The sequence below is a fragment of the Cydia pomonella genome, chromosome 1 (assembly GCF_033807575.1).
Source record: "Cydia pomonella isolate Wapato2018A chromosome 1, ilCydPomo1, whole genome shotgun sequence".
Lineage (NCBI taxonomy): Eukaryota > Metazoa > Arthropoda > Insecta > Lepidoptera > Tortricidae > Cydia > Cydia pomonella.
In genome coordinates this window covers 46,499,331-46,527,157 of record NC_084703.1, presented here as the reverse complement: position 1 = coordinate 46,527,157, position 27,827 = coordinate 46,499,331, and the positions used below count along the sequence as shown (strand labels likewise).

The 27,827-nt window shown below is 38.5% G+C and overlaps 1 protein-coding gene across 5 annotated transcripts; it reads left to right on the top strand.

Annotated features, from left to right (window-relative positions):
* Nucleotides 1–124: 124 nt before the first annotated feature.
* On the top strand, nucleotides 125–26,821 carry LOC133525307 (casein kinase II subunit beta-like). Of its 5 annotated transcripts, XR_009800560.1 has the most exons (9): nucleotides 126–241; nucleotides 476–551; nucleotides 632–734; nucleotides 5,676–5,775; nucleotides 6,415–6,506; nucleotides 8,814–9,003; nucleotides 10,070–14,133; nucleotides 14,449–15,615; nucleotides 15,672–24,825. XR_009800560.1 is itself a non-coding variant. In XM_061861609.1 (8 exons), exons 2-8 carry the CDS (start codon nucleotides 480–482, stop codon nucleotides 26,453–26,455), a joined length of 675 nt encoding a protein of 224 aa, XP_061717593.1. In that variant the 5' UTR covers nucleotides 125–241; nucleotides 476–479; the 3' UTR covers nucleotides 26,456–26,821. The 5 variants fall into 5 exon arrangements, 3 of the variants coding, with proteins under 3 accessions (XP_061717593.1, XP_061717580.1, XP_061717587.1); XM_061861609.1 differs by lacking the exons at nucleotides 14,449–15,615; nucleotides 15,672–24,825 and adding an exon at nucleotides 26,436–26,821 and having other exon boundaries at nucleotides 125–241; nucleotides 10,070–10,167; XM_061861596.1 differs by lacking the exons at nucleotides 14,449–15,615; nucleotides 15,672–24,825 and adding an exon at nucleotides 26,433–26,821 and having other exon boundaries at nucleotides 125–241; nucleotides 10,070–10,167.
* Nucleotides 26,822–27,827: the final 1,006 nt, after the last annotated feature.

Below are 27,827 nucleotides of genomic sequence, written 5' to 3'. Positions count from 1 at the left end.
TAAATGGAGTAAAATGCTACTTGGGACTCTACTAATCTACTCGATAACAATTTTTGGTGTTCACGTAATATTCGACTAAATTACTAAAGTCGTCTGAACTAGCCTTAAGTGGCCTTCCTACTTTATCTGTGAACGACCATCGACAAAGCTGGATATCCGCATCACTACACGAAATAGTGAATGAATGAAATTGTCTCCCTCTGAGGAGATCGTCAAGCGTGGCTAATCAAGGTACCAAAAGGTGAGGTTTCTCGGCTTTAATTCCCTGTTTAACACGTTATAAACCGCCAAATACGACCAAGTAAGTCCTGCCAGAAACACTGCGTTATAGATTAAACTTGAAATTAGCGTCAAATAGTTCAAGTCATCGTTGCAATCTTAGGAATGCGAATTTGATGAAGTGTGGCCAGTCAGGCGTTGGTTTTGTATGCAAGAAACTGTGACAACCAAGTTAGTGAATATTTGTGTGTTCCAGGAAAATGAGTAGCTCGGAGGAGGTATCATGGATTTCATGGTTCTGCGGGCTGCGGGGGAACGAATTCTTTTGCGAGGTGAGTAAATCGAACATGGAAAACCGAGTGCATCAATGCACGAAGATTATGCCCTTATTGATCGTTATGTTCTATTTTAGGTGGACGAGGATTATATTAATGATAAATTTAATTTGACGGGGCTGAACGAACAAGTGCCGCACTATAGACAAGCCCTGGATATGATTTTGGACCTTGAGCCTGGTAAGCCCCATATTTATTTTTTCCTACTTGCATTTTATTATCTGTGTTTTAATATTTAAGTGTAATGCGATTTCAAAATGAGATTTTTTTATATAAAATATAAAAAAATACTGAAAATAATGAGCATACTGCGATTACCCTTTATTAATATAAATACTACATACTTTTTTTATTATTCAATTTTACTGTGTAATTTTCTTAGAAGATTGTCGTCATGATATTGTTGTCATTTATTTTTTTAACATCTAATAATGGCAGTCATGATTAGCTTAAAAACGTGTTTTTTTTATAAACAAATCATATACAAAAATGCTTTGTAATAAACATACAACCTACAGTTTCCTGAAATTGTGTTATGTTAACACTTATGTTGTCAAAAAAGTTTCAGTACTTGTATTGGCTGTTACTGTAGACTACTGAGAGCAGCCTACAGTAACGGCCTATAATAATATCACTTCCATGTTTTTACGGTATAACTTTTTTATGTTTGTGAGTGGCTTCCACCTCACTATTTTAGGTAGTCTAGAAGTATTCCTTTGTCCAAGTGATGAGAAAAATTGCTGGTTTTTAGGGTTCCGTAGTCAACTAGGAACCCTTATAGTTTCGCCATGCCCGTCTGTCTGTCTGTCTGTCTGTCTGAGGCTTTGCTCCGTGGTCGTTAGTGCTAGAAAGCTGAAATTTGGCACAGATATATAAATCAATAAAGCCGACAAAGTTGTAGAATAACATCTAAAAATTTAATTTTTTTTAGGGTACCTCCCCTACACGTAAAGTGGGGTTGAACATTTTTTTTGCTTCAACCCTACAGTGTGGGATATTGTTGGAAAGGTCTTTCAAAACTAATAGGGGTCTTGAACAAACATTTCTTGATAACGTCAATATATTCAGAGATAATTGCTCCGAAACAAAAAAAAATGTGACCCTCCCCCCCTCTAACTTTTGAACCATAGGTCAAAAAAATATGAATAAAATCTTAGAAGTAGAGCTTAAGAAAGACATTAAATGAAAACTATAGCGAATATCCGTTATCTCCGTTGGTTAGGCCACCTTGAGAGAATGGACGAAGATCGGAACGTAAAAAGAGCATACCTGGGTCTCCTAGCAGGAGGACGTCCTATCGGACGCCCTAGGTATCGCTGGAGCGACATGGTGGAGGCGGATCTGCGCGAGCTTCGAGTCGACAATTGGCGAGAGGTCGCACAGGACCGAGAAAAGTGGCGCTGTCTTGTGTCGGAGGCCAAGTTTCATTTTGGGTCGCTGAGCCAACGGAGTAGTAGTAGTATAGCGAATATGATCAGTTTAGCTGTTTTTGAGTTATCACAAAAAGTTTTCCCTTCATAGTAAAAAGACGTACACCCACAGTTCATCCCTTGGTTAACAATCTACCATACTTTAACCCATTCAGTGCCCGTGACTCAGCGTATGGGTCATGTTCAAACAGTCGCGCAGGGCCCGTGACTCACATGTGAGTCGTGAATAAATTCTGATTTAAACATAAACAAAACGTAATATGACGAAATAATATAAGTATAATTTGAGCTAACAACCATCTTTATAAGGCATGTTGAAAAACATACTTGTAAACATGTTTTTTTTTAGTGATACAGGGTCTAGAATATTCAAGTTTGGTTTACTGGAAGTGTAATATAGTAAATATTCTGAAATTCGAGATACATACGTGTCCCAAGCAAATGGATAAATCTACATTTCAAAAATATCAAAAATATATTTATGCCTGAAGTTATTGACATGACTCAAGGTATGGGTCACCGTGGCCTGGCGCTAATTGTAAAAACTACACTTATCTTCATAGCACGCAAAAATAAACTTTATAACTTGGTTTTAAAGCTTATTTCATGACGAAACTCGTTTCCAATTGCACCTTTTTACAATGGATTACTGTTTGGATGGTAGCAAGCAACATTTCTAAGGACCAAACTTATTACCATGCCATTTTTTTTTTGTTTCTTTATAAAAACAGGGCGGCTTAAACAGTCACCAACTAAATGGTATATTGTATTATCGCAATAGTGTGTGAGAAATATTTAAAAGAAAAGATTTTTTCTAAACATTTTCGTGGTAATAAGTACTATAATACATTTTAAGTGCTCTATTGTTTATATTATAATGACGTTTACCAAAACAAAGTTCATGACCGGCCACATGTAAGATTATCGGAGACACTTGGACAATAAACAATGGATGCACCTGGGCGGCGGCGGATTTAGCGGCGGTATTATCTTTAACGTGGTATTTTTGACATAAACTCAAGAAATGATTCACCCCATCCCCTCTATTAGGATGTATTTTAGAGTAACATGGGAAATTATATTTAGTCACGATTTATTCGTTGGCGACTTTATGCTCCTCTCTGTGCTCTTCAGTGATTTCGTATTTTGTGATTTTTGTGACCTTGGCTATGGATACCCGGAATTTGAACCCTCCTAACCTCCTGACAAATTGTGCTATGAACTGGACTCCGAACCTGCTTCACCCGAACGACCAGGCTTCGAATACTGGAACCCTGAACTCGCCTCTGTTGAATGATATGCATCCTGATTTAACAGCAATGATGCAAGAAATAAACAACAATGAAATGGGTGTGGATGTGATTGAACCTGCCGGTTACATTTTTTTCGGATTACAATCCAAACTCAATTAGATAAACAGGTTTCTTTATTTTTCATTCTTGCGATTATTGATTAATTAAAATGTATTTATTCGTAGTATTTATAATCACGAGAGATAAACGAAAAGAAAAAATATAACAATATCGATCATTTAACAATCAAGCTAAGTCACTTTTCAACTGCCGTAAATCGAAGTAAAGCGAATTTACCTAGTCTTCTTGATTACCATGCCAATCTTGAAGGAGAGGTAGTGTAACTTAGTATTTAAGTTTGTAAATATTATGTTTTGTATTTGATTGTATTCTATGCCTTTAAATCGTTTATAATAAATGTTGCAATTTCAAAAAACCTGTTTCATTTCATGTTCTGAAAGCAACCTGGTTTATGGTTAAAAAGTAAAGGCTGACTAGAAATATACATAATCACGCGCTAAGATGCAGAATTTTATTAGAACTTTTTTTTTCATAATTTTCTGAACCCTATATTTATATGAAAATAATAGCGCCCTCTTGACAATGATCATCTATTTCTGATCAGGCTTTAAAATGTTCATTCTTAGTTTCTTACAAATATCAACAAATTAGTAAATATATATATATATTTTAATATGAACAGTAAACAGTTGGTTAATAAAAATGTTGCATAATATTGTCCAACGGACCGGATTCATAAGCGGCAATTTCTTTGACGTTCGCGCCAGGCCCCGAGACCCATAAGCTGAGTCACACATTTTAGCTGAAAACGGTTTGTATGGTGGCCCGGCGTGTTGTGTACGCTTCGTGGTTCGTGGCCATGAATGGGGCTCCAGTTTAGCTTAGTGTGACGGAAGAGTAACTACGGAACCCTACTCTGGGCATGGCCCGACATGCTCTTGGTCGGTTTTTTTATTTTAATGTATGACCAACTTAATTCTATATATTAGAGCTCTTTTAGTAATATGCTGAGTCTCCTATTGTAATACATAGTATTTCCTTGCACTGTTCATTATATATTTGTATAAAATGACTAGTAAAAAAATACGGAATCCACTAACTAATGTATATTGTTTACTGTATACAAGTTCATACAAGAAAACACAAAGGTGATATATTAATAGACAGGTCCACACAGAGCGTGCATGTTGAGGCGGTGCGCACTTTTCCTTGCCTGAGCGCGCCACCTTGGTAGAGCCACGTCTACACTGGACGGTTTGTGCACGAGGAAATTGCCTCACACACATGCTCGCCCTGTGTAGACCGGCCTATTCACTTAAAATTGGAATTTACCTTGGTGTGTATGTTTTTGCATCTCAAGGAAACACAAGTAAATTCGTATAGTTACTTATTTGAATAGACAGGAGTAAGGTTGGTATTCGTAGCGCACCCGCGAACGTGCGATGCAAAAACTGTACAATATTAACTAATTAAGAGTGGGTAGCGTAGTTGTTGTAGTTTCACGTCACAGAAAATTATATTGTTATGCAACTTGATCTTTAGACATTATAGATAGAGGATGTTCAGTCAGTCGGTATAAAGTTTGAAATAATCCGTTTAGTCATTATCAATTTAGAGCAGTCAACTCTGGTTTGTGAAATTTTTAACAGTTTTCTAATAATTTGTTAGACTAAGTAGGGAAAATATTATATTACGTTATATATTTCTGATCTACTCACAAAGCCCTTTCTTTTGAAATGTTTAATATAAAAAAAAAAAAAAACTTTGTACCACGGAATTTATGACGTCACAGTTAATACCCCCACCAATTACGCGCTTGTCATCTCATATATTTGTGTTCAGGACATCATACATCATACTGAATGCACTGACACCAAATATACCCATATCCGAGCGAAAACCGATTTCTAGACGACATAGAGAAAATGTCAGTCAATAACCAACTTCTATAAAAAAAATAAAGTATGGTTTTCACATTAAAAAGTAATAATTAACGAACGTAATAACGATACATTTAAAATAATTTAATTTTAAAGCTATTTTATATCAGCTTAGGTTGTTTCATATGATAAATATCATTGCGGTTATTAACCAGTTATTGGCTCCAAAAACCCGTTTTTAACCAACACAAAATGTCTTGGATACCCGTTTTTCGGTTAACCAGTTTGCAAATCCTAGTTAAGACTGAACCGCGGCTTTAGTCCCAGCACTATTGACTAATGTTAGCCTATATTCTGTTTTTTATTCCGTAGACTAAAATGACATTTCATGTGGTACTAAGAAATGTTATGTCTTACATATGGAACGTCATTTTAGTCGGAATAAAAAACAGACCTTAGTTCATAATTCATAAGTTACATTGATGGTTCGTTCTGCAGATGATGACTTGGACGATAATCCCAATCAATCAGACCTTGTGGAGCAGGCTTCTGAGATACTGTATGGACTGATACACGCACGCTACATATTGACCAACAGGTTAGTACTATCCAAGATATATATAACTCCATATAAGATACAGAAAGTCTAAGAAAAAAACGTGCCTCGAAAAATCAAGAAAAATGTATGCTGATATGGCGATATACTTTGGCCTATACTCAAGTAGATGGCAGACACCATTTGATTTTTAACACATATTAGTTAAAGAACATGGGTCAAATAGCCGTATGTTGTTCTAAGAGTTTTAGTCCTGTGTCAAAAGATGGCAGTAAAAGTTGACTACAAAATTTCCTGTGACAATACGCCTCTATACTCAATTCTCTTTGGTACTATATCTATTGCTTTAATATATTTTACAATATAAAATTAAGTGTGTTGAATCCATATAAGTTTATGTTGATATTATTATATAATAATAAAATACTCAAAGATTACTTGATTAGTGTTTATTGCGAGTTTGTACATGCACTACGTGTGTTTACGTTTAGGCCTGGGCTATAACCGCGAAAGCGAACCACCTTAATGTTTTTGTCTGATTGCTTACCTCTTTTTAGAAATAATTTTATATCGAACTTTACAAATTTGAATTCTATTTAATCCTCTTATTTTTTGTTTCAATGAATTTCCTATATTTTTGTGAGAACTATGCAGATAATATGTATCACGTGTTGTCAACAGAGGTATTGGTCAGATGTTAGAAAAATTCCAAGCCGGCGACTTTGGACACTGTCCCAGAGTTTACTGTGAAACTCACCCTATGCTGCCACTTGGTAAGTATTATTATGTTTCTAACTATAAATCTGAAAATTACAAACCGGTCTGGCCTAGTGGGTAGCGAAGGGCATTTATCTGTGTGATGAGCTGTTTTCTATATTCATATTTACTTTATGTATTTTTATGTGTATGTGTATTTTTATGTTTGTTTTAAGTTTACTGTGGGACTTAGTCTATTTGTGTAATAATGTCCTTATACTATTTGTTTATTTATTTAATTAATTAATTTGTGTTTCAAAAATGGTTATTTCTACATTAGTCCAAATGAAGTTTCAAGGTAGAGAAATTGATAATTTATGCATTGAAGCTAAATAATAAATTGAAATATGTATCCACATGCCATCTTTTGCCGAAAGTAAATAATAAATTGAAATATTTGCCAAAAGATGGCTACCTACTATTGGGATTCTGGGCTATAACCGCGAAAATCGAAGTTCGTCAATTGCGGGCATTTTTCTCTGTCACTCTGATTACGCCTTACTGAGAGTAAAAGAGAAAAATCCCGCAATTTGCGAATTTCGATTTTCGCAAATTGCGGGGTTCATCACATTTGCTCGAAAAACATCTTATTTCATGCAGTTGTACTGAAGGCCATTGTTCCCGCGGAAGCTATGGATTGTAAAAAAAAGTCCCTAGGGAGTTATAGCTTTTTATTATGTCATTAATTCATACCATTGAGAAAAAAGTAAGCATGAAGTGCTCATTCCATATATCAGTTTTGGTACCAAAACGCCCATTATTTTTGTAGTCGATATCTAGAGTCGAGTAGCGGAATTATCAATAGGTAAGGTGAGGTACTACTTAGACTCTTAGACTAAAAGTGTTGTAGAATACTAGTAATATTAGTAGTATATAAGCAGTTTTCGATGTATTCAAGGTAGGCGCACTTAGACGGCATGGCGCAACTTCCCCTACCTGACCTTACTGCTACTACGTTTACTTTTGCAAAATTTCACTTACCACTGCCACTTTGCACAATAACTAGGTAAAATTTATAATAATATTATTTCACTGTTTCTAAATCTATTAGAACTTAAATGAAAAATGTCTACATCCTTTTAAATCTTGTTATAAGAACTGCACATACGAGGCAGGGGACTATGACATGACAGAATATATTTTCAGAATAATTTTGTGTAGTACTAAAAATTCGTTTTTTTGCTTGTCGACTGTAATGGCTGAATTATTTCGTATTCCAAACTATAATTGCGTACTTTCATGTATGGGCTCCTACCTCAAATATAATATTCAATTCGATACGCTGCAGTCAACTTTAAAAAATTGTTGACCAATCCCGTGCCGCCGCGCTCCCATAGAAAATACTAAACGGTTGGCTTCGCGCATTTATGTCATTTGTACTACATTTTTGTCTACAAATTTTCACTAATTATTTAGGTTTTATAGTAAAAAAGTATTATTTTAGATGACTCGTAGAAAGAGTATTGTATATAATAGTGATATAATCAAGCTTTTCAATCTCGTACCTCACTTAGGCAACTCAGCAAGCTTCGTTGCCTAAACACTGTACTCGACTGAAAAGCTCTCTATTATATCACAATTGTATATAATACTATAATATGCCTTTGAATTTGCAAACTATTCATTTTGAAATGGTGCAGTCGTATTGTTATATATGGTTAGTTTATTTATAAGGCGCAATTTAAATACTAGATGGCGTATTTTTTTTTAATAGACTCGATTCGATCTATGTGCATGTTGTAGTGCGGGGACCATACCACGGAACAGTATTCTAAAGAGCTTATTACTAGAATACCATTGGTACGCTCACGTCTGAAAATATCGATACGGACAGTGTCAAAAATATGTATACACTACCCTAATATATAGGCCAGAAGGTCGTGTATACATATTTTTGGCACCGCGATCGTGTCGATGTTTTCAGACGTGACTGTATTCTTATAAGGTTTTATGGTTCTAAAAAATAATCCTAACAATCTATCCCCCTTATTCATAAACGTGTACTAAAGTTACGATGCCGCTGATCATCGTTTGTCCCTTTCCGACGTATTGGTATGATGGAAAGGGACAAACGGTGATCAGCGGCATCGTAACTTTAGTACACGTTTATGAATAAGGGGGTATATGTTTTTCTACTATATAGTTGTAGTGAGCTGTAAATTAAGGAGAGCTGCGAATCGTACCAAATACCGAGGTTTTTTATAACTGATACACGAAGTAGATAGTAGTAGAATTGGTGTTCCCATCTAGAGTAAAACATTCCCGCATCCCCGGCCCCCTAAAAGCTCGGGGTGTGTTGTTCTGAATGAAAAATTTGCGAGCAGGTCTGTCCGACGTGCCCGGCGAGGCCATGGTTAAGGTGTACTGTCCGAAGTGCATGGACGTGTACACGCCGAAGTCGTCGCGCCACCACCACACCGACGGCGCGTACTTCGGCACCGGCTTCCCACACATGGTGTTCATGGTGCACCCCGAGTACCGGCCCAAGCGGGCCACCGTGCAGTTCGTGCCGAGGTTAGTATTCCTAAAACGTCTATTCTTGCACAGAATTGACAGTCTTAATTTAGAATCATCCATGTTATCCCATAGACCACTTTAACTACTTGATGGAGCAAAACAAAAAAAGAGAAAACTTAATCTGCTGCTCGAAATTGTGATGACCATCTTGAGATCTCCGTCATTTATAGAGGGGATGTTGGGTCCGAGTCCGGGTAATTCCACGAGACTGTAACGTCAGTTACCAATTCTTTCGTGTTCTTACATTTATTAAGCAAATTTAAGTGTCTGTATGTCTGGCGTAGCCCTAGAGGTAGATGTCTGGATACTTAAATTTGCTTAATTAATGTAAGAACACACGAAAGAACTGGTAACTGTCGTTACAGTCTCGTGGAATTACCCGTCCGGGTCTTTTATGAATCATGTGTGTTTTGGTATCCGGTTTACTACGAGTCTTGATTGACGCTACTTTTATGACGAAGGCTGTTAACCCTTTACCGCAAACGAAGCCATATATGATTTTCAACTCTATTGACAACTATTAAAGTTCAAATTTCAACAAATATTTTTATTACATCCGGGAAGGGGTTAAATGTCCACTTACTTCTATCAGACGTGAGCAGCGAACCACGACCCATGTTTTGTTGTGTTTTGCTAAATGTGATTCAATTCCTGTAACAGATTATGCGAGCTACAACTTATGTCACAGTTGGTCGCGTTCACGATTTTTAGATTTCACGTTACGATTCTTTTCGATACTAAAGTTACTTCTTTACTTTCCAATTTGTATGTGATGTGTCTAATGATGTGTCATTTAAAAAAACGCGTACACGGTCATGGCCCCGACGGAAGACCAGCGCTAGCCCAGCCAGGCTAGCACCATGCTGGGTCGGGACCATTTCGTGGCTTATATGTTATGTTATGTTACTTGTTGTTTTCTTTTTTATTTTGCCACGAATAAACGTACTCTATTCTATTCTACTTACCTTAGGCGGTTGGCAAATAAGTTACGCGTTAGTTTTCTAGGATGTCACATTTTTTTGTTACCGAAGTATAGACAGCGGGTCAATAAATTTGTTTCCAGACTATACGGCTTCAAAATCCACCCGCTCGCCTACCAGATCCAGCAGCAAGCCGCGGCCAACTTCAAGGCGCCGCTGCGGTGCCTCTCCTACAACAACGGTAAACGCTAGGGGCGCGCCGCGCTCCCGCGCGCTCTCAGGCGCGCAGTCCGCTGACGATCCTGACTGAGCCTTGGGCTGGGCTGATTGGTCGACGGAGCCCGCCGTCTCATATATCGAGCGACGAAACCTTGCTGACAATTGCCATCTGACCGCTTACCATGAATTGCGTTGTCCCGCGCGACTCCTTGGCCTTACAGTCTTAAATTAGTATACAATTTTGCACTTTCTTTCAATGGTTCAATGTGAAAAATGTACACATATTTATGACTTTGTGAAGTGTTAGTTCAACAAGTAAACTTACTTACCGTTACAAAAATGTATAGAAAATTGCTATTGTCAGGTGATAATTGTCAATAAAAAAAATAGACGCCTGAAGTATTAAGTTCTAGTAGTAAGAGCATTACCAGGCAATGGACCAAGGGAGGGCAAGTTGACTTCGCCGAAGGAGAGAAGATGAAAGGCACACGTTGTATGTAATATTTGACCGCCCTAACTTCCCTGCTGCCCTGGTGACGCCCTTTCTAGACGACGTGAATGTCTACTGAATGACCTGAATTCATAAAAGAATTAAATAAAATGAAATGAAATAATTCTGAGACCTAGTGCAAAATTGATTTTGGGTTCGGTCGCATAGTGATGAATTTTCAGTACATACACATATTACATTTACCATGAGTATTGCTAAGAGTTGAAGAAACATTGTATATCTAAGATGCTACAATTTTCACTTTTTGAGCATCCGTTAGAATGCTGATATATTTGATGGCGTCTGCATTACAAGTCTAGTCAACCAATGAGCCCAGGCGACGCTGTACACTAGTTATTATCCTGGTGTATAATGTGCACCGATGTATGCTCAGACACCGTCCTAAAGAAATATATTTAACTGGATAATAGACAATTAAAATAACTCTCGCTATTGCTATTTCCTTAGAACGGTGCAGTATACACGTTTGAATTACATTGACATTTCTATGTTCGTCTTTCTCAGTCGGGTTATATTATATATATTTTGGCGAACACCGCACACTACGTATGCAAAACAATAATTAAATTTTTGTCTTTTAATAAATGTATGATATGCAATAAATTTAATGTATATTTATTAATAATATGTGTTTTATTTCCATTTCCATACATGGTGTGGGGTGTTTTTAAGTCCATTTAATATTTTAACTGTATGTATCCAGTTTTTAATCATGTAAGTGTTTTTTTCTATATGATACCAATACTATTCTTTAGTCAACCGCTTAACTTAGACGGTCGATAAGAAGTTGTGAGTTCAGTAGGTACATTTGATTGCTACCCAGTGTGCTTTCCACTAGAAAACCGTCTGTGTTAAGTGGCAAGGCTATAAATAAATGAAGAATGCTGTGCAGGATACTTCTATGTGAACTTTACTCTTGAGCGCATAATTTTAATTCAATCTTTCCATAGAGTCAGGTGATTTTCACACTGACGTCGATTCTGCTAACTTTATTAAAAAAAAAGTACTAATAATTGGTTAAAGGTTGAGTAGAACCTTTAGTGTTTGAACGCTGTTAATATGCTTCGAGCTTTAGTAGCTGCTATTTTTGTTATTCCTGTGAACGCCGAACTTCATATACTAAAACTTATCAGGCACACCGAGAACACGGGGAAAATTATGATAATTTTTATACAATGTTCGATTAATTAAACGAAGGAACTATCCTGAATGCGTACAAGTTATCCATCATGTCTCTGTTAGAAAAATAACTATACAGTTTGTCCATCATATAGTCGCTTCGTATTTGTCCGAGTGTTTCACTAGGGTGGACAGGCCAGAAATCAGAGACTGAAAAACCGGAAAAGACCGGTAACCTTATAAAGGTATCAATTGAATAGGTATCAAACAGTAACGGTACCCGAATAAAATGACAAAATACCGGTAACCTAAAATAAAGGTATCAATTGAAAAGGTACCCGAATAAATAACGTTTAATAGGTACCGTTTACAAAGCTAAGCTTGACCGTTTCAAGTAGAGGTGCCTGACCGAAACTTGAGCCGTTATTTCTAATTTTGACCTCAAATTCATAATTAAGATCCGAAACCGTTTTTAAAGTACCTTTTCAGTCCCTGGCTAGAATTTAATATTGTGTAGGTTTCAGTCGGAGAACGTGATGTATAAGGACGTTATATATAGTGTATAATAGATATGAAACTGTCGGTTATTTTAAATATAAAATTCGCTTCATTCAATTTTTTCAGTAGCTAGTCGTTTCAATCACCATTTTCATTCGCCTCTAACTCAATTTCGAGGCCTGAGGGCCTACCGCGAAAACCGAAATTCGCCAATTGCGGGGATCTTTCTCTTTATTTTCCACCCATTTTTGTGTGTAATTTGCCCTCTTAAAATTAAATTCCAGAACGTGCTTAACATGCTGGAACACGGATGCCCTCAAATCGAACGTTGTCTAGCGTTTCAAGCGCAGGTTTTTTTGACATACAGTTTGGTGACAAGGATCTCTGCAATTTTTATTTGTCGCTCAGAGTATTTTGTAGTTTGGAGCATGACCAAAATCTTTGAGTAATTCGTGGTTGTTTTTAAATATCATCCAAGTAGATTTCTTCGTGTGCCCAGAGATGGCGTTTAGACGCGACAAAGACACACAAGTAATACACCAGGCCAAAATTCGTTTATACACCTCCCCTACTGTTATATTTATATAATCAAATTATACAGCTAACAGTTCTGTTGCATGAATAATAATTACTGTTGAATTAATTATTGACAAGAAAGCATTTGTCGAATAAATGTAATTAAAATGATTTAGATTATTAAATGTAGTAAAGTAATATTTTGTTAGTTTATACGTCGCTCGAGTCGTTGTGATAAGGTCTTCGCACACTATCAACCCAACAACCACTAATATACGGTGGGTGGCCCACGGTGGTGTTGAAATGCTGTGAAGTTGATATAGTGTCCGAAGCCCTTTATATTGGTACCGACGGATAAAAGTATAATAGACAAACATAGTTGAAGAACACATAGTTTAGAGCGCCGTTAAAAACGTTACGAAACAGATTTTACAAACCTAGTTTGTTTTAAGCCATTTCGTTATTTACCTTAACGTCCTCTAATCGAATGTTATTTGAATGGTGTACTGCCTTTTTGCCGAATTATGTTTCGTCAAATTTCATTTAGCAACCAACTTTTCGCCGAAGTTTAATTTCGCAAACCAATCCTTGGCATAATTTTACTTCGTATTTTTTTATTTCGCTACATTTTTATATTGCAAAATTTTATTAGGTCAAAGGAGGGTGGTCAAATTGGCCTATTGATCAATAAGGACAAGCGATATGTCACTGGATACCTTATTCAAAGTTCTAAAACTTTTACTATTGCAGCTTGCAGGTAATCCCAAATCTTTGTGTGAAAAAAGTTATACTAAGTTATACCTATATCGCTTTAGACTATGAAGGTTTTCTTACTGTCGATGATTTTGATTTTGTCTGGGCAGGCATCCCTCTTGGTATGCACCTGATCTCCCAGCCGGGATCTATGACCTGCTTCGAGGGTTCAACAGGTGTCCCAATCTCAGCTGTCATCGGTTTGTCTTTAGAGGGCCCAGCTGTCGAAGGCTCCTTCGTCTCCGGTTCAGCCACCTGGGCTGGGGTTCCGGTAGGTACCCCGGCTTTCAGTGGCCATTCCAGCTTCGATGGCTCCTCCATGGCCATGCCACTCCCTATCTGTTTCGCCCACCTTAGTGCTTCAGTATGTGCCGTCTCATCTAAGGAGGTCGTTTGTTTATTATTTGCTTTTTTTAGATTTTTATTAGTTATTCCTATATTATTATAGCTCCCTCTCAGCCATGCATCCATCGGCACGATGAGTCACACCTTGGATTAGGGTTTTTGGGGTCGAGGTTGTCTCCTCCAGGAAAGGGGGGTATATGGATAAGAGGATCAAGACGGGAAGGGGGGTTGGGAGGGTTGGTCTAGGTAATCCTCTCGGGCAGGACGGAAGCCGAGGAGGAAGGCGCGTCGAACCATCTGGCGCGCCTCGCGTGAAGGGCCTTCGGGCATCCGCGAAGGAGCCGCTCGCGGGCGGCTGCCGCCGGTGGGGTCGCGGATGAGTACGCAAGTGTTCCCGTAACCCCACCAATAAGGCGGCGAGGTGGCATATGGGGGGTTTTTAGTGGGTATACCGTGGGCCTCATTAGCCTAGACGGGAGTCCCACATAACCACTCGGGTCACCCCCCGCACCCGGGTGGTATGCGGAATGCATTTTCCCCCCTGGAAAAAAAAAAAAAAAGGTAATCCTCTCGGGGCATGGTTGCTTCGGGAGATACCTGTGTAGGAGGGCGGGACGGGAACCGACAATGCAGTGTCACGACTGCTGCGACGCTGAACATACGGCGCTACACACGCTGGCGGTGTGCCCAGCGTGGGCAGAGCAGCGGGCCGTAGTAGGTAGAGACCTTTCCTTGCTAGCGGTGGTGAAAGCCATGATTCGTGGGGAGAGGCGATGGGAAGCTGTAGCCTCCTTCTGCGAGGACGTGATGGCGCAGAAGGAGGCGGCGGAGCGCGGCAGTGAGGAAGATCCGGCCTCTCAGCCAATGCGCCGCAAGCGCGTGGGGCGGCGGCGGTTAGCATACGACCGCCGATTACCCCCATAAGGGTACCTGTGGGCGGCAGGCTCGGGGACGTCTGCCGCCTACACTAGGGTCCCTGCGTGAGCGGGCGCGACGTTGATCAACGCGCTCACTGAGGTGGAGGGGTGATTTATTCCCTACGAGTCGAGTCCGAGTCCGGACCCCTGCGTCCCTGGGACCTCGCCCTATAGCACTGAGGCGACAACAGAGGGGTTTTAGTGGGTAAACCATGGGTCTCAGCAGCCTTATATGGGAGTCCCACATAACCATCCCAGGCCCGTACCCGCGCCTGGGCGGTATGCGTAACGCATTTCTAAGGTTTATTAGGAAGATTGGGGGTATAAAGGGGGAAGGGATAAATGGGTCGTTTTCATGGCCCTCTTCTTCCGAGCCTACCCACGCAGGACAACTTTCCGCTGAATCGACTTTGGTTCCTTGACGTCGTCGCCCATCATCCGGTCCGAGAACAAGTCTCCTACCGGATTCCAGAAGAGTAACATCTGGTTCCCTAGTCGATTCATCAGAAATGTGTCCACGTGAAGCGGCGGCTGAAAGAGTGCCGTGCTAAGACCAACTTAAACCCTATATATATCAGTAAAAAATTCTTATTGTTGGGATGCTTTTATTTTGCCATAACTTGTTTCACACAGCGATTTAAGATTTCCCGCCATACATAAAGTTTTAGAAAATGAAAAAACCTTTCAAATGTTGGTTTGTCATTATTGGTTTTTAGGCCAGAGTCCATATGAATCTGGGCATCCTCCTTTTATGTGGTAAATAATTGTGTAGCAAATGATTTTCTAAGGCAAACAACATTATTATAGGTAGGTTAGGGTTATTTTTTTTATGACCCTAAAAACGAAACTGGTCCCAGAGATAGGTAGGTTAGGCTTATTTTTTTATGACCCTAAAAACGGACGGATCATGCTTATTTTGGCACGTTTTATTGGATTCATTAATAAAAATTAAAAGGAGATTCTTACCTGTAGATAATAACTCAAGAATGAAATGTTATTTTGAGCCACAAAGTATGTAAATGAAAGTACCCTCTTAATTTAGCTGAATGGTGCATCACCCTACCCGCTTAAAGGTCTTCTATATCAATTCCACACCAACTCAACTCACTTTTGGTTCAGCTTAGTGGACGACGCGTAGACCACCCGACAGTTACCTAAATGTTAAACATTGTACTGTACGACATACAAGATAAGGCTTTAATAATAATATTTAATTTTGAGTCGAGTGGCTGTTGAGTTGTAATAGTGTGCTAAGACCTTAATGCAATAAAATCATACTGCATTTTGAACCTTGCATTCTAACAAACTAGGTTAGATTTCATAATGCCATTCAATATGTTGCTAAGTCAAGGTATGCCAATCAATACGTTTGACGAAAACATAATTGAGATCTTTAAAAAATCCCAGGTAATAATTTGTCTAACGATAATTTATCAAATCATTAGTTGGGAAATGATATCAGTGCGAAACGTTGAGTTGGGAAATAATAATTTGACCAAATAAATATATGGGATACGTAGTTCGGGGAGTTAAGAATTTGCTAAATAATTTTCGTCGAAACATTAGTGAACCTATTTGAATAGATGACCTTATTATTTATAAAGGTATAAAATCAAATGTATGAAAGTTTCAATATAGAGTTAATTAAGTTTCTATATAAAGTTTCAGCTATTTACTCTACTCACAATTGACAATAGCAAATTCTACCGCATCCCTCGTGTATGTCATCTTCAACTATGCATGTCTACTGTCGTTTATACGTACCTATATTACTAAAATGACGAAACACTTACAATGGTGCAAACGTAGCGTTTAGCACACCCTAGCGTAATGTAGTTTGATTATTTTTTATTGAAACATAGACAAGAGAATAATAAGACGCGTTAATTGGCCCACTAATCAACAGTCCACTGTACGGTATTAGCCTGTCAGTGAGAACAAAAAGTTAACAGTTTCGAACTGACGGGCCGATACCGTCCGGCGGACTGTTTATCACTGGGTCCCTTTAGAGCTTATTAATACGCATGGTTTTGACATATATAGGGTCGCATACCACGCCGTCGTTAACCTTTTGAACGCCGAGATAACCTATAGTCGTCTCTAATAGTCGCGCCCACAGCGCCTGGGACAACTGTTCTAGGTGTTATGGCGGACGCTGTTAAAGTGCCTAACCTTCAACACTTTCAAGTAAGGTATCATTAGCTATATGACGACCGATCTGGCGTAGTGGGTAGTGACCCTGCCTATGAAGCCGATGGTCCCGGGTTCAAATCCTGGTAAGGGCATTTATTCGTGTGATGAGCATGGATATTTGTACCTGAGTCATGGGTGGTTTATATGTATTTAAGTATTTATAAATATTTATATATTATATATATCGTTGTCTAAGTACCCTCAACACAAGCCTTATTGAGCTTACTGTGGGACTTAGTCAATTTGTGTAATAATGTCCTATAATATTTATTTATTAGCTCTAGTCTTGTGTAGTACTGTATTAAAGTAAAAAAGACGCAATTCCGTCCGCTTTACTAGATCGAACTATTCCCTAATGATGATTCTGCTCTTAGTTCATTTTAGTACACTACTCGCGAAACAAAATGGGAGCTAGAAGTGACAGTGACAGTAAAGCGATCCGAGTGATCCGACCGAACGAACGGCTCTCTGCTAATATGAGCGAGACAGCCCATAGCCGTTACTCCATTGTAACTGCACGGGAGAAAGCGACATAACAAATTTTTAATTGTACTACCTTACAAAACGTCTGCGCAAATCATTCCGTTACATTATTGTGCTCAGTTTTTCTCGGTGTTCTACTAAACTCAAAGACCGAACTAGTCCATTTGTTAGATTGTACTAGTTCGGAGCGATCTTTTCAGTGAATGGGCACGCACAACTCTTAAATATCTCGCTATTGCGCCCGGAACCTCCGCGTGTCAGTGACGTTTTTATTTATGACATAAAGCGTTCAAAAGGTTTGAGAATACATTTAGTTACCATAACACGACGCGTGCAGCATCCTTTATGTCCACTCTGAGGCGCCTAAAACGCCTCGACCTTTATGCGTCGTATTATTCGTTTGTCTATATTTCGTACTAAAGCAATGATAGTGGATATATTTTGTTAGTAAATCCGTAAGAATCCGTTTTCATTGTATTTACGTAGCTATTTTAGGCCCGCGCGCCTATATTATATCCCAGAGTCCCTACCGCAACAAACGAAAATCTATTATCAAGGAGAATTTGAAATATAGGTGGATTATCAAAGTAAACTTTGTAGCCACAGTAAATTTACTGCCATATTTAAACACGTGATTCAAACTTTTAGAACGTCATCAAACATCAAACATTTATTCAGCAAATAGGCCACAGAGGCACTTTTACATGTCCATTTTTACAAACAATAAAATTACAAAAAAACAATTACAAATATGGAATCAATGAAATAATAAATACTTTATTAGAGATGTATAGTGTCTCTAAATGTCAAATTACACAAAAAAAAGTCTCCAAGGCTTGGCTCATGTAACTTTGATCCTTATTCTTTCATTGATATGTGTTACATTTATAAATTTAAATTTGCCATCGCTCGATAAGATGCCGCCATACTTTTAGCCTATGCTCTAGTAGATGGCGCTACTGTTTCAAATTTAACACATATCAGTGAAAGAATAAGGATCGAAGTCACATGACGTTCTGAAAGTTTTAATCATGTGTCGAAAAATGGCAGTAAATTTACTGTGGCTACAAAGTTTACTTTGACAATCCACCTCTAAGAATATCAAGTTCTCTTTGCTATTATACACTGTCAGAACGCCTTATAAATTAACTCTTTATTTACTTTCGTAATACGGCTTGCCGCGATATGTAACCTTAATATACGACCTAAACCTACCTTACCTACCTTAATACGACATAATTTATCTTAATTTAAATAATAACCACCCGAACAGGGGGCCTACCGCGAATACCGAAATACCTTTTGATTGCAATTTACATGGGCTGTAAATTGCAATATTACACAAACGTAACGAAACAAAAATCGAGTTTCTTTATCCGCCTTTCTATTGCTCGATAATGCAAAAGCAATAGAGAGGCAGATAACGAAATATAGATTTTTGTTTTTCGCGGGAGACTCTGAAACTAAGCATCGGAATGTCTATGGCATCATGCAAAAAAAGCGGCCAAGTGCGAGTCGGACTCACCCATGAAGGGTTCCATACCATTTATGACGTATTAAAAAAAACTACTTACTAAATCTCGTTCAAACCAATTTTCGGTGGAAGTTTGCATGGTAACGTACATATATATTTTTTAATTTTATTATTCTCTTATTTTAGAAGTTACAGGGGCACACACACATTTTACCACTTTGGATGTGTCTCTCGCGCAAACTATTCAGTTTAGAAACCTCAATATCATTTTTGAAGACCTATCCAGAGATACCCCACACGTGGGTTCGATGAAAAAATTTTTTTTTTAAATTTCCGTTCTAAGTATGGGGAACCCCAAAATGTATTGTTTTTTTTTTTCTATTTTTGTGTGAAAATCTTAATGCGGTTCACAGAAAATATCTACTTACCAAGTTTCATCAGTATAGTTTTTATAGTTTCGGAAAAAAGTGGCTGTGACATACGGACGGACAGACAGACCGACATGACGAATCCATAAGCGTTCCGTTTTTTGCCATTTGGCTACGGAACCCTAAACATGACCATCGATACATATCACTACACATTATAAAACAAAGTCCCCCACGCGTCTGTCTGTTTGTATGTATGTTTGTTCGCGATAAACTCCAAAACTACTTAACGGATTTTCATGCGGTTTCCACCTACCAATAGAGTCATTCTTGAGGAAGCTTTAGGTGTATTATTTGTAAAGGTTTTGTGGCTATAAGTTAACTTTTCGTGCGGAGCCGGGGCGAGTCGCTAGTTTCCGAAAAATTCAGCTGATGTGAGGTTGCACGGTGCACCTTACTTAACCCATTGTATGTGTAAGCACTGATCAGTGCGAACGAATTTAAATTATATTGTATTAAGCTATGAATTTAAATTTATGCTCACGGATCAGTGCTCAAACATACAAAGGGTTAATTGTTAATGATTGCTCTTTTCGTTTATGCATGAAAAGAGCAATTAACTAAGGTGCACCTAATAATTTTATAATAATAATATGTATATAATATATGTATAGGATTCTCCGCCTCTGGCTTGCCTTAGCCGGCCGGCCAGAGTGGAGTCGTTAGAGCTATAAGCTTCAGGGGTGGAAGTGAAAAATTTCATAAGACGCGAGTTGGCACAGTGGCTGCTCGCAGCCGCTGGGTAGAAAGCGGCGTACACCTCTCGACACCCCTGAGCCGCTCACACCGGTGTTGCCCTTAAGCCATCCTAGATGTCGCTTTTTGTGGGGGCCCATCTTGCGGGGGCGAGTCACCGTCTGCCGGAAATAAAATTGAATACGGTTTTATTAGGCAGGCGTCCGGTTTTTTATCCCGTAGCCCAGTATTAGTCCATCGCTTTCACCCAATAGCCCAGTTCATTTTAGATTCCATCAACTCTCAAATAGTCCTTACACCCTGGCGGGTGCTGCCTCTGCGTGCGTCCCATGACGCGGGCAAGGGCAACATCCGCTAGGTGTACCCCTTACATTTGATTAGTGTCAAAAGGGGCTCTACGTGTTGGCTTCGGCTCCGCGCACGCCTCCCAAAGGTCCGGAACACCATTGTTCCGTGATGGGAAAGATATATAATATAATATTAATAATTTATGCATGCTAATTATAAAATATTTTGAACGATACGGATTCTCTCGAAACAATGCAAAATGTTAATTAATTCCCAAATCGAAAGGCAAATAATTTTGTATCTGTGTCGACCATTCTGTCACGTTTTGGAAAATAGAAACATTTGTTTCTTCTTAAATAATAATAGCAAGGGTAATTCTAATAAGAGCTATAAATTGGTGCTTTTATATCCAACATTTTTTAAAGAACCGTCTCAGACAGATAAAATTTTCGATAATAAACTGCAGTGAATTTGGTTCCACTAAACTACGATCGTTAATTGCCCCAGACAGATTTAGAGGCCCTACCGCGAAAAAATTTAGTATAAATGTCTATCTGCGTCCCTATCGCTCGAATACGCAAGAGCGATAAAGAGGCAGATAACGAAATTTCGATATTCATGTTTCGCGGGCCTCGGGCACTCGCGATGTATAATGTAATATTCTTTCTCTAAAACCAAATTTTGTGAAAATTTTTACTAAGATTCCTAGCAACGGGCCTTTTTGTGATAATTTATTAAAATAATGAATGTTAATCTTGTTTCTGTGGTCGTTTACATAATTAATTTAGATTATTAAATATTTTCTTATATACTTGTATCGTTCTTAGTTCTTTATGGTGTAAGCCTTAAGGTAAGGTATAGTTTTGGACGTGATAGAAAACTAAGTTAGAATACGTGTTTTGACGTTGACGTACCAACATTATTAGTAAACTTTTCCTTTGAAATGTACCATATTTATAGCGATTTACCTATGTATAAGCTAATCGATAATAATGCCACACTATAGGAACGAAACACCAATATTATTAACTATGTCTACCTACATATCCCTATTTAATAACACTAGAACAAACACATTTTACCTAAAATATTCTCGGTTAAAGTCCATATACAAAAGTGACATATATGTTGGCGCGTAAGCAATCTCAAGGTACGAGTATCAATGGAGGGAGGGAGGGGGGGTAGTAGTACTAGTTCTTCTACAGTCGAACCTAGATGACTGCATGACATCTACAATGAAAAAAGCCTAGCAATGTCATCGTTAATGTTAAAGGACCATGGACAACTTTGTATGGAGTCCGGTCAAAAAACCAACAGAAATTAGGGTTAGGTCATAAGAAGCAGTACAGCGGTGTCATTCACACGAACTCGAGTCAATCGTGCATTCTAACGTCACGACGCGATAGGTTGACGAGTTCGCAACACGCGCGCGATTGGTCGCAACTAGTTGCGTTAGACTGCGCGATTGGCTCAAATTCGTGAGTGACACCACTGAACTAGCACCATTCTTAGTGCCCGTAAGGCCCGTCATTAGATAAATGTCAATGAACCCTAAGCTTTCATAAAGATCGTCACTGTGCCAAGGTACACTCTCCAATAGATGTGCAGGATCAGCCAAGGTGATCAAAAATATCTGAACATGAAATTTCATGTCTTGAATATAGAGGCTTTGTTCGGATATTTGTAAACACTTTAGACGCTTCGTTATATCGAATGGCGATTGTACTAAGTGACAAATCATATTTCTTACCTATTGGCAGAGAGAATTTGAAATAGAGGTGGATGGTCAGAGTAAACTTTGTAGCCACAGTAAATTTACTGCCATTTATCGACACATGAATGGCGGCAACTTTCCCAGCGATGGCGCGACTTTTTGATATTTAACAAATTTAACACATATCAGTGAAAGAATAAGGATCAAAGTCAAATGGTGTTCTTAAAGTTTTAATTCATCATCATCAATGTGCCTCTATTTCAAAATCTCTTTGCTATTGGTTATAACTATATTTTTGGAGGCAATGTTGAATTACCCTAAATATATCTAATCTTTTGAACGCTTTACGTCATATACAATAACGTTGCTCACGCCAAGATAACGGCGCAAGGGATCCAATGTGAACCTTACTTGTAAGTGTGAAGGTTACTTTACAGACGACATAGCGCTAATAGGATTTTCATCACACTTGCTCGAAAAAGATCTTATTTCATGCAGGTATACTGAAGGACAAAGGCTTTATATCGTTCCCGCGGGAGTTATGCGAGAAGAGATTAATTAAAATAGCCTGCGTCTGTCGTGCTTCTAAAGAATCCGTTTTCAAAATTTCACTTAACTAATTCTCCTTATCCCCCCCCCCCCCCCCCATTATACTCTGCCTTAGAAACTGGGCCAAAGGGCGTAACATTAAGCAATAATAATACTAGATATATCCGACATAAGAAGTGTAGAGTGCCGTAGTAGCTTTCTTCATGTATATTTTGTACACAGACACAAGACATAGTTTAGACGTTGGTAGGATATTTGTTGTTGTACATTTAACTAAGTTCATTTTGGGCCGATGTATTTTGTCGTCGATATTTTTTTTTGTTAGATGTCGACAAAATTAGGTGGATCCTTTGTGGTTGGGGGTCTATTCTGTACAATATAAGTGCAAGTTCACTGTATGCCCTAAAAATCTTCATCTGAGTTAAGATACGAGTATTTCTGAAACTACGGAAAATTCCCCCTATTTTTAGGGGCAAGTTTTGTTTTCGTATTTATTCCCTCCAGAAAGAGGAGCTTTTATTTTTTAAAGTATGTAAAAATCACAAATTAAAATATCATAGAAAGTAATTTAATTGGTTCTTCGAGCCGCCAAACATTATCGAAATCGAAAAAATACGACATAAAATAAAAATCGGCCCGTTTGTAGATCATCGTTAATGCAATTCGCGGGCGAATTCTTGAGGATTTTAGACCCGAGTGCTAGGTATGATTTTGTGGACGATGCGAAAATCATGGATCTTCGGGTGCGAACTGTATTGATTATATCGTTTTCATCCCATCTCAGCGGCTCAAAAAAAGATACTTTGCATTATGAGCATTTACCAGTGTTGACCGAACGTTAATTATAATTAACCATTACAAATGGAACCGTAAACTGTAACCGTCCGTTATGGTTTGCGGTTCAATTTATAATGGTTAATTTTCAATATGGTTAATTATAATTAACGGTCGACCAACACTGGCATTTACCCAAAAAGTTTAGTTCAATTTCAAATCACCAATAAGTATAGTCAGCTAGAGACGTGCCTGATCGGGCGATCACGAAGGGGTCAAAATTATCTAAACATAACTTTATTTCGGACACCCCGCTTCGTCATTTCATTTCTGCTGGCTGTACTCTGAAATGACACCCCAGTATAGTAGTTTGTACGTAGGTGGTAAGCTATATGTACGACGTTGCGTAGGTTAGACAACAGAGTAAACAATGTATTGTAGAAATGGGGACGGGCTGGTATGTCACCGTTTTGATTATATACATTGAAGTTCACTGAATTTTGAGCCGCACAAAAGTTCCTCATAGGTGCGCCCATATCTGATACTACGCGCGTGTAACTGTAACATGGGTGAATCAACTTTTTTCTTGTCACTCGTTGCTATGGTTACGGTCGTCTGGGTCACTCTTAAAATCCTTGTTATAAGGTAATAAATAAAACTATATTGTCGCCCGGATGACGGGCCAGAAAAATAAAATAGAAGTTGATCCACCCTCATATGCCCGCGACACACTATGGTGCTGCTAACTTTAACCCTTTGAACGCTATTCGTCATATACAAAAACCTCACGTTCACGCCAAGATCTCGTCCGCAAGCGTACCAATATAAACCTTGATTTGACAAGATTATATTTACAGCATACGCCATATTTTTTGGCGTCCAAAAGGTTAAGAAAAGAGCTATATTACGAATATTTGGATAAACACGGCCAAGTGTGTTGTAGGTGACTGCGCAGGCACTATGCATCCCTGGCAGCGAATGAGTGAAATGTCAAAATTTGAAAAATATTATGTTTATAATGACTTTCATCCACTTTGTTCTGTCAGTTAACAGTGTGCCTGATGATATAAGTAGCTTTCGATTGGAGAAGGGGCCTTATGCTTCACCTGCAATAAGGACCTTTTTATCAGTATTTCTATTGAAATTTCAGATGGAAAAATCCTTATTTCACTTGAAGCAAAAGACCCTTCTGTGATGGAAACCCCACAGTACGGCATTATTCAGTGATGTTAAAACGGTTTCATACCGAGGCCCCATTAGACGCGATTGTAAGAGCAATTAATTAAGACGCTAGTACACACATAAGTTTTTATTTTTATATACGTTACGACTAGGATAATTGTTCAATTGTAGTCGCGTTGTGTTGAGTATGAGTATGTTCTGTTGTATCAGTTCGGATAATCAATAAATATTTTAACTGTAGATGGTTTTTTATTGCTATCCGCTTTTAACCACGTATTCCTTCGCTGCCATTGTAAGCTAGTCGCTATACCTGAACCTGAGGTCGTACCGCGAAAAACGAAAACCGAAATTACCTTATCTACATCTCTATCGCTCTTGTATAATCAAGCGATAGAGGCAGATAAACAAATTTCGAGTTTTTTTTTTTCGCGGTAGGGCCTCTGTTTAGTTTCTAAAAGCACGTAGATATTATTATTAGTAGATTGGTCCTGCTACAGGGCGATTCACACATTGACACTGTTATTTACCGCGGTGACGGCCTCTCCAAACGTCACCGATAATCGCATGCGATACACCATACGAGAGCGCGCGTATGTGGTCTTCGTTGGCGGTGACAGGATTAACCTTTTCGCCGCCAATTACTTGATATAAAGTCAGTACATTTCCTGCCCCTCACGCCACGAATTCATATCAAGTCGTGGTTTTAGTCACGTTTGTATACGTGCCAGTTTTCACGTGGCGTTGATGACACTTTATTACGTGGCGGCGAAAACCAAAAACGCATCATGTCGCGTTATTTCAAAATTCCGCGTTAAAGTTCGGTTATTAAATTCCTATCCTGTAAACGTTAAAACAGTAAATGGGCCATTATAACAAAAATGTTGGCGTGTAAACCTATGAATGGGTTAGCTTATGTGGAATTATCCAGTCACCTGATATTCGCTATGTGCACGACTGTCACGCAACCTAGCGTCCGCAAGTCTAGGGGAAAACGTCAATGCACTACATCTTATAAAACTACTCCAAAACTAAAAACTACTGAACAGATATTTATACGACTTTCACCTATTAGTAGAGTGATTTTTGAGGAAGGTTTAGGTATATAACTTGTTAATGTTTGGTGTAAATTGGTTGAAATATAACGATGTTGTCGGGAAAAACCACTCTGGCTAGAAGCTTTAATCGAAAACGCTGCCTAATCAGTTTGATCTATAACAACACAATGTATGGTGGGGTTGTCTCTCTTTCATGGGTCTACAAAAAAGTCCGCGATGTTGAATGTCTATCTTTTAAGGGTAATTACACAGATACAGTATTAACACTTATCAAATTAAATACCTTAGTTATATTAAGCATTTCATACAGATTACAATGGTCTCTTACACCATACAATTTAAATAAATATATCAGGAGAAATCGTAAATTAAAGTTTCATTTCGAGCCATATAACTTGTACGAAATGTTAAAGACGCTATCCGCAGTTAGTTCTAATATTTACCACCTTATGCGCTGAGATCGCTTTACTTACCCCCACCATGCACTTCGCATGGTCCCAATACTTAATGTATGGGCACAACAAAATGCGAAAAAACATCTGACATAATCGTTGTAAAGGCAATTAACCCTCTTGAACGCCATGTACTATAGGCGTAGCGTTCCGCGTGTGGCGTGTCATCATGAACCTTGTCGCATTGCATGAAGATTGATATTGGGCTGTAGCCGCGCGCGTCAGGTGACGTCTTTGGGGGCCAAGGGGTTCAACGTGTCGTTTTTTCGCGTTTTGGTGTGCTGAACAGGTGAAATGAACACGTTCAAAAGGGTCAACTTGAACGGCGATTTTTTTTCAGCAGATTCGAAGATTCCAAAATGATTATAACGAGATGAAGCGGAGACCCGAAGCTGACCAACAAACACTGCACTGTACTACACTACATATTTCCCTATTGAAAACGGCGTTCAGTTAAACGTTTATAGTTAATAAGTATCTTCTGTATAGTTCGTGTCATCCACGATGTCAAATCTAACCTTTAATGAAATAACAATACGATTCAAGCCACGCGTCATCGAGAATGACACGATCTATAAATCCAAAGCAACGGTATGGCGAATTCCTCACTTCCCAATTTAATGTATGATATTGACAGATTAAAATACAAATTTTATTTATTTTAATATGAATAAATTATGAAGTATATTAGACAAATTTTACCTGGAAATAAAATTTATATTAAGTTACTTACCTTGTTCTATTTTTTTAGTGTGTGTGGTGTCATCCCATTTCTCGATGCCTGAATGCGTTGGTTGTTGCATGCCGATGGCGCCAAGAACACTAAAAACCGAGTGTAGATACGCCTTTAAGAGCAATTCCTAGCTGAGCAACATTTCAAATCTCGAATTTATGAAGCTATGTTTCTGTCGCGCTGCGGTGGGCGGGAGCGGTAGCTATCTAAGTGTGAGTGCACGCACACAGACGCGAGACGCGAGCGCTCGCTCATTCCGCGCCGTTGACATCGCCGGCGAGCCGGCCGGAATTCATTTGTTTTTGATGTTATCACATAATATTGTTTACAGTACATATGGGGCTACTTTATAGCACTAGTGCGAGAAGTAGCATATTACGTTACTGTGTCGAACATTTAAAGGGCCATATGTACTGTAAAACGTTGTACGATACATGTGCGAATAGGTAATTCGCAACTCGTGTCGATTTAAAACACTCCCTTCGGTCGTGTTTTAATTTATCGCCACTCGTTTCGAATTTCCTATTTTTCGCACTTGTATCGTAATGTACTATTTTAATTTTTATATTATACTGTATCTATTAATTACTATTTAGATAAAGACTGCAAAAAAGAATGATGTCCTTGCTTCGGTCGTCGTCGTACGTGTGATCATGATGTGTTGTGAAATTTTGTAAGTAGGTATGGTTAACCTACAATCTAAATAGTAGTAGTAGTAGTACGATGGGGCTAAACTTGTGCCGCCTTATTGAAGAACGTATCGCAATGACAATCTGGGTAATGTATGTTGGGATAATGCCGGACAATTTTGAGACCAATTGAGCGAACTCGCGAAATTTTTTTTCTAGATCGTGTCGGATTCTTGAAGTAGGTATGGAGCAAATCGTTAAATAATAACCGTAGATATGGCCTGAATTTTGGTAATCTTCAATACATAACGGTTTTAGTTTTGTACATGTGTAAAAATGAGACATACTTTTTTTTGGGTAACGAGTGTTTTGC

Excerpts from the sequence above, each read along its gene's own strand:
- LOC133525307 (XM_061861596.1), top strand. The coding sequence starts at position 480 with ATGAGTAGCTCGGAGGAGGTATCATGGATTTCATGGTTCTGCGGGCTG. Across the intron at positions 5,776-6,414 it reads CGCTACATATTGACCAACAG|AGGTATTGGTCAGATGTTAG; the intron begins GTTAGTACTATC and ends TGTTGTCAACAG. Across the intron at positions 9,004-10,069 it reads ACCGTGCAGTTCGTGCCGAG|ACTATACGGCTTCAAAATCC; the intron begins GTTAGTATTCCT and ends ATTTGTTTCCAG.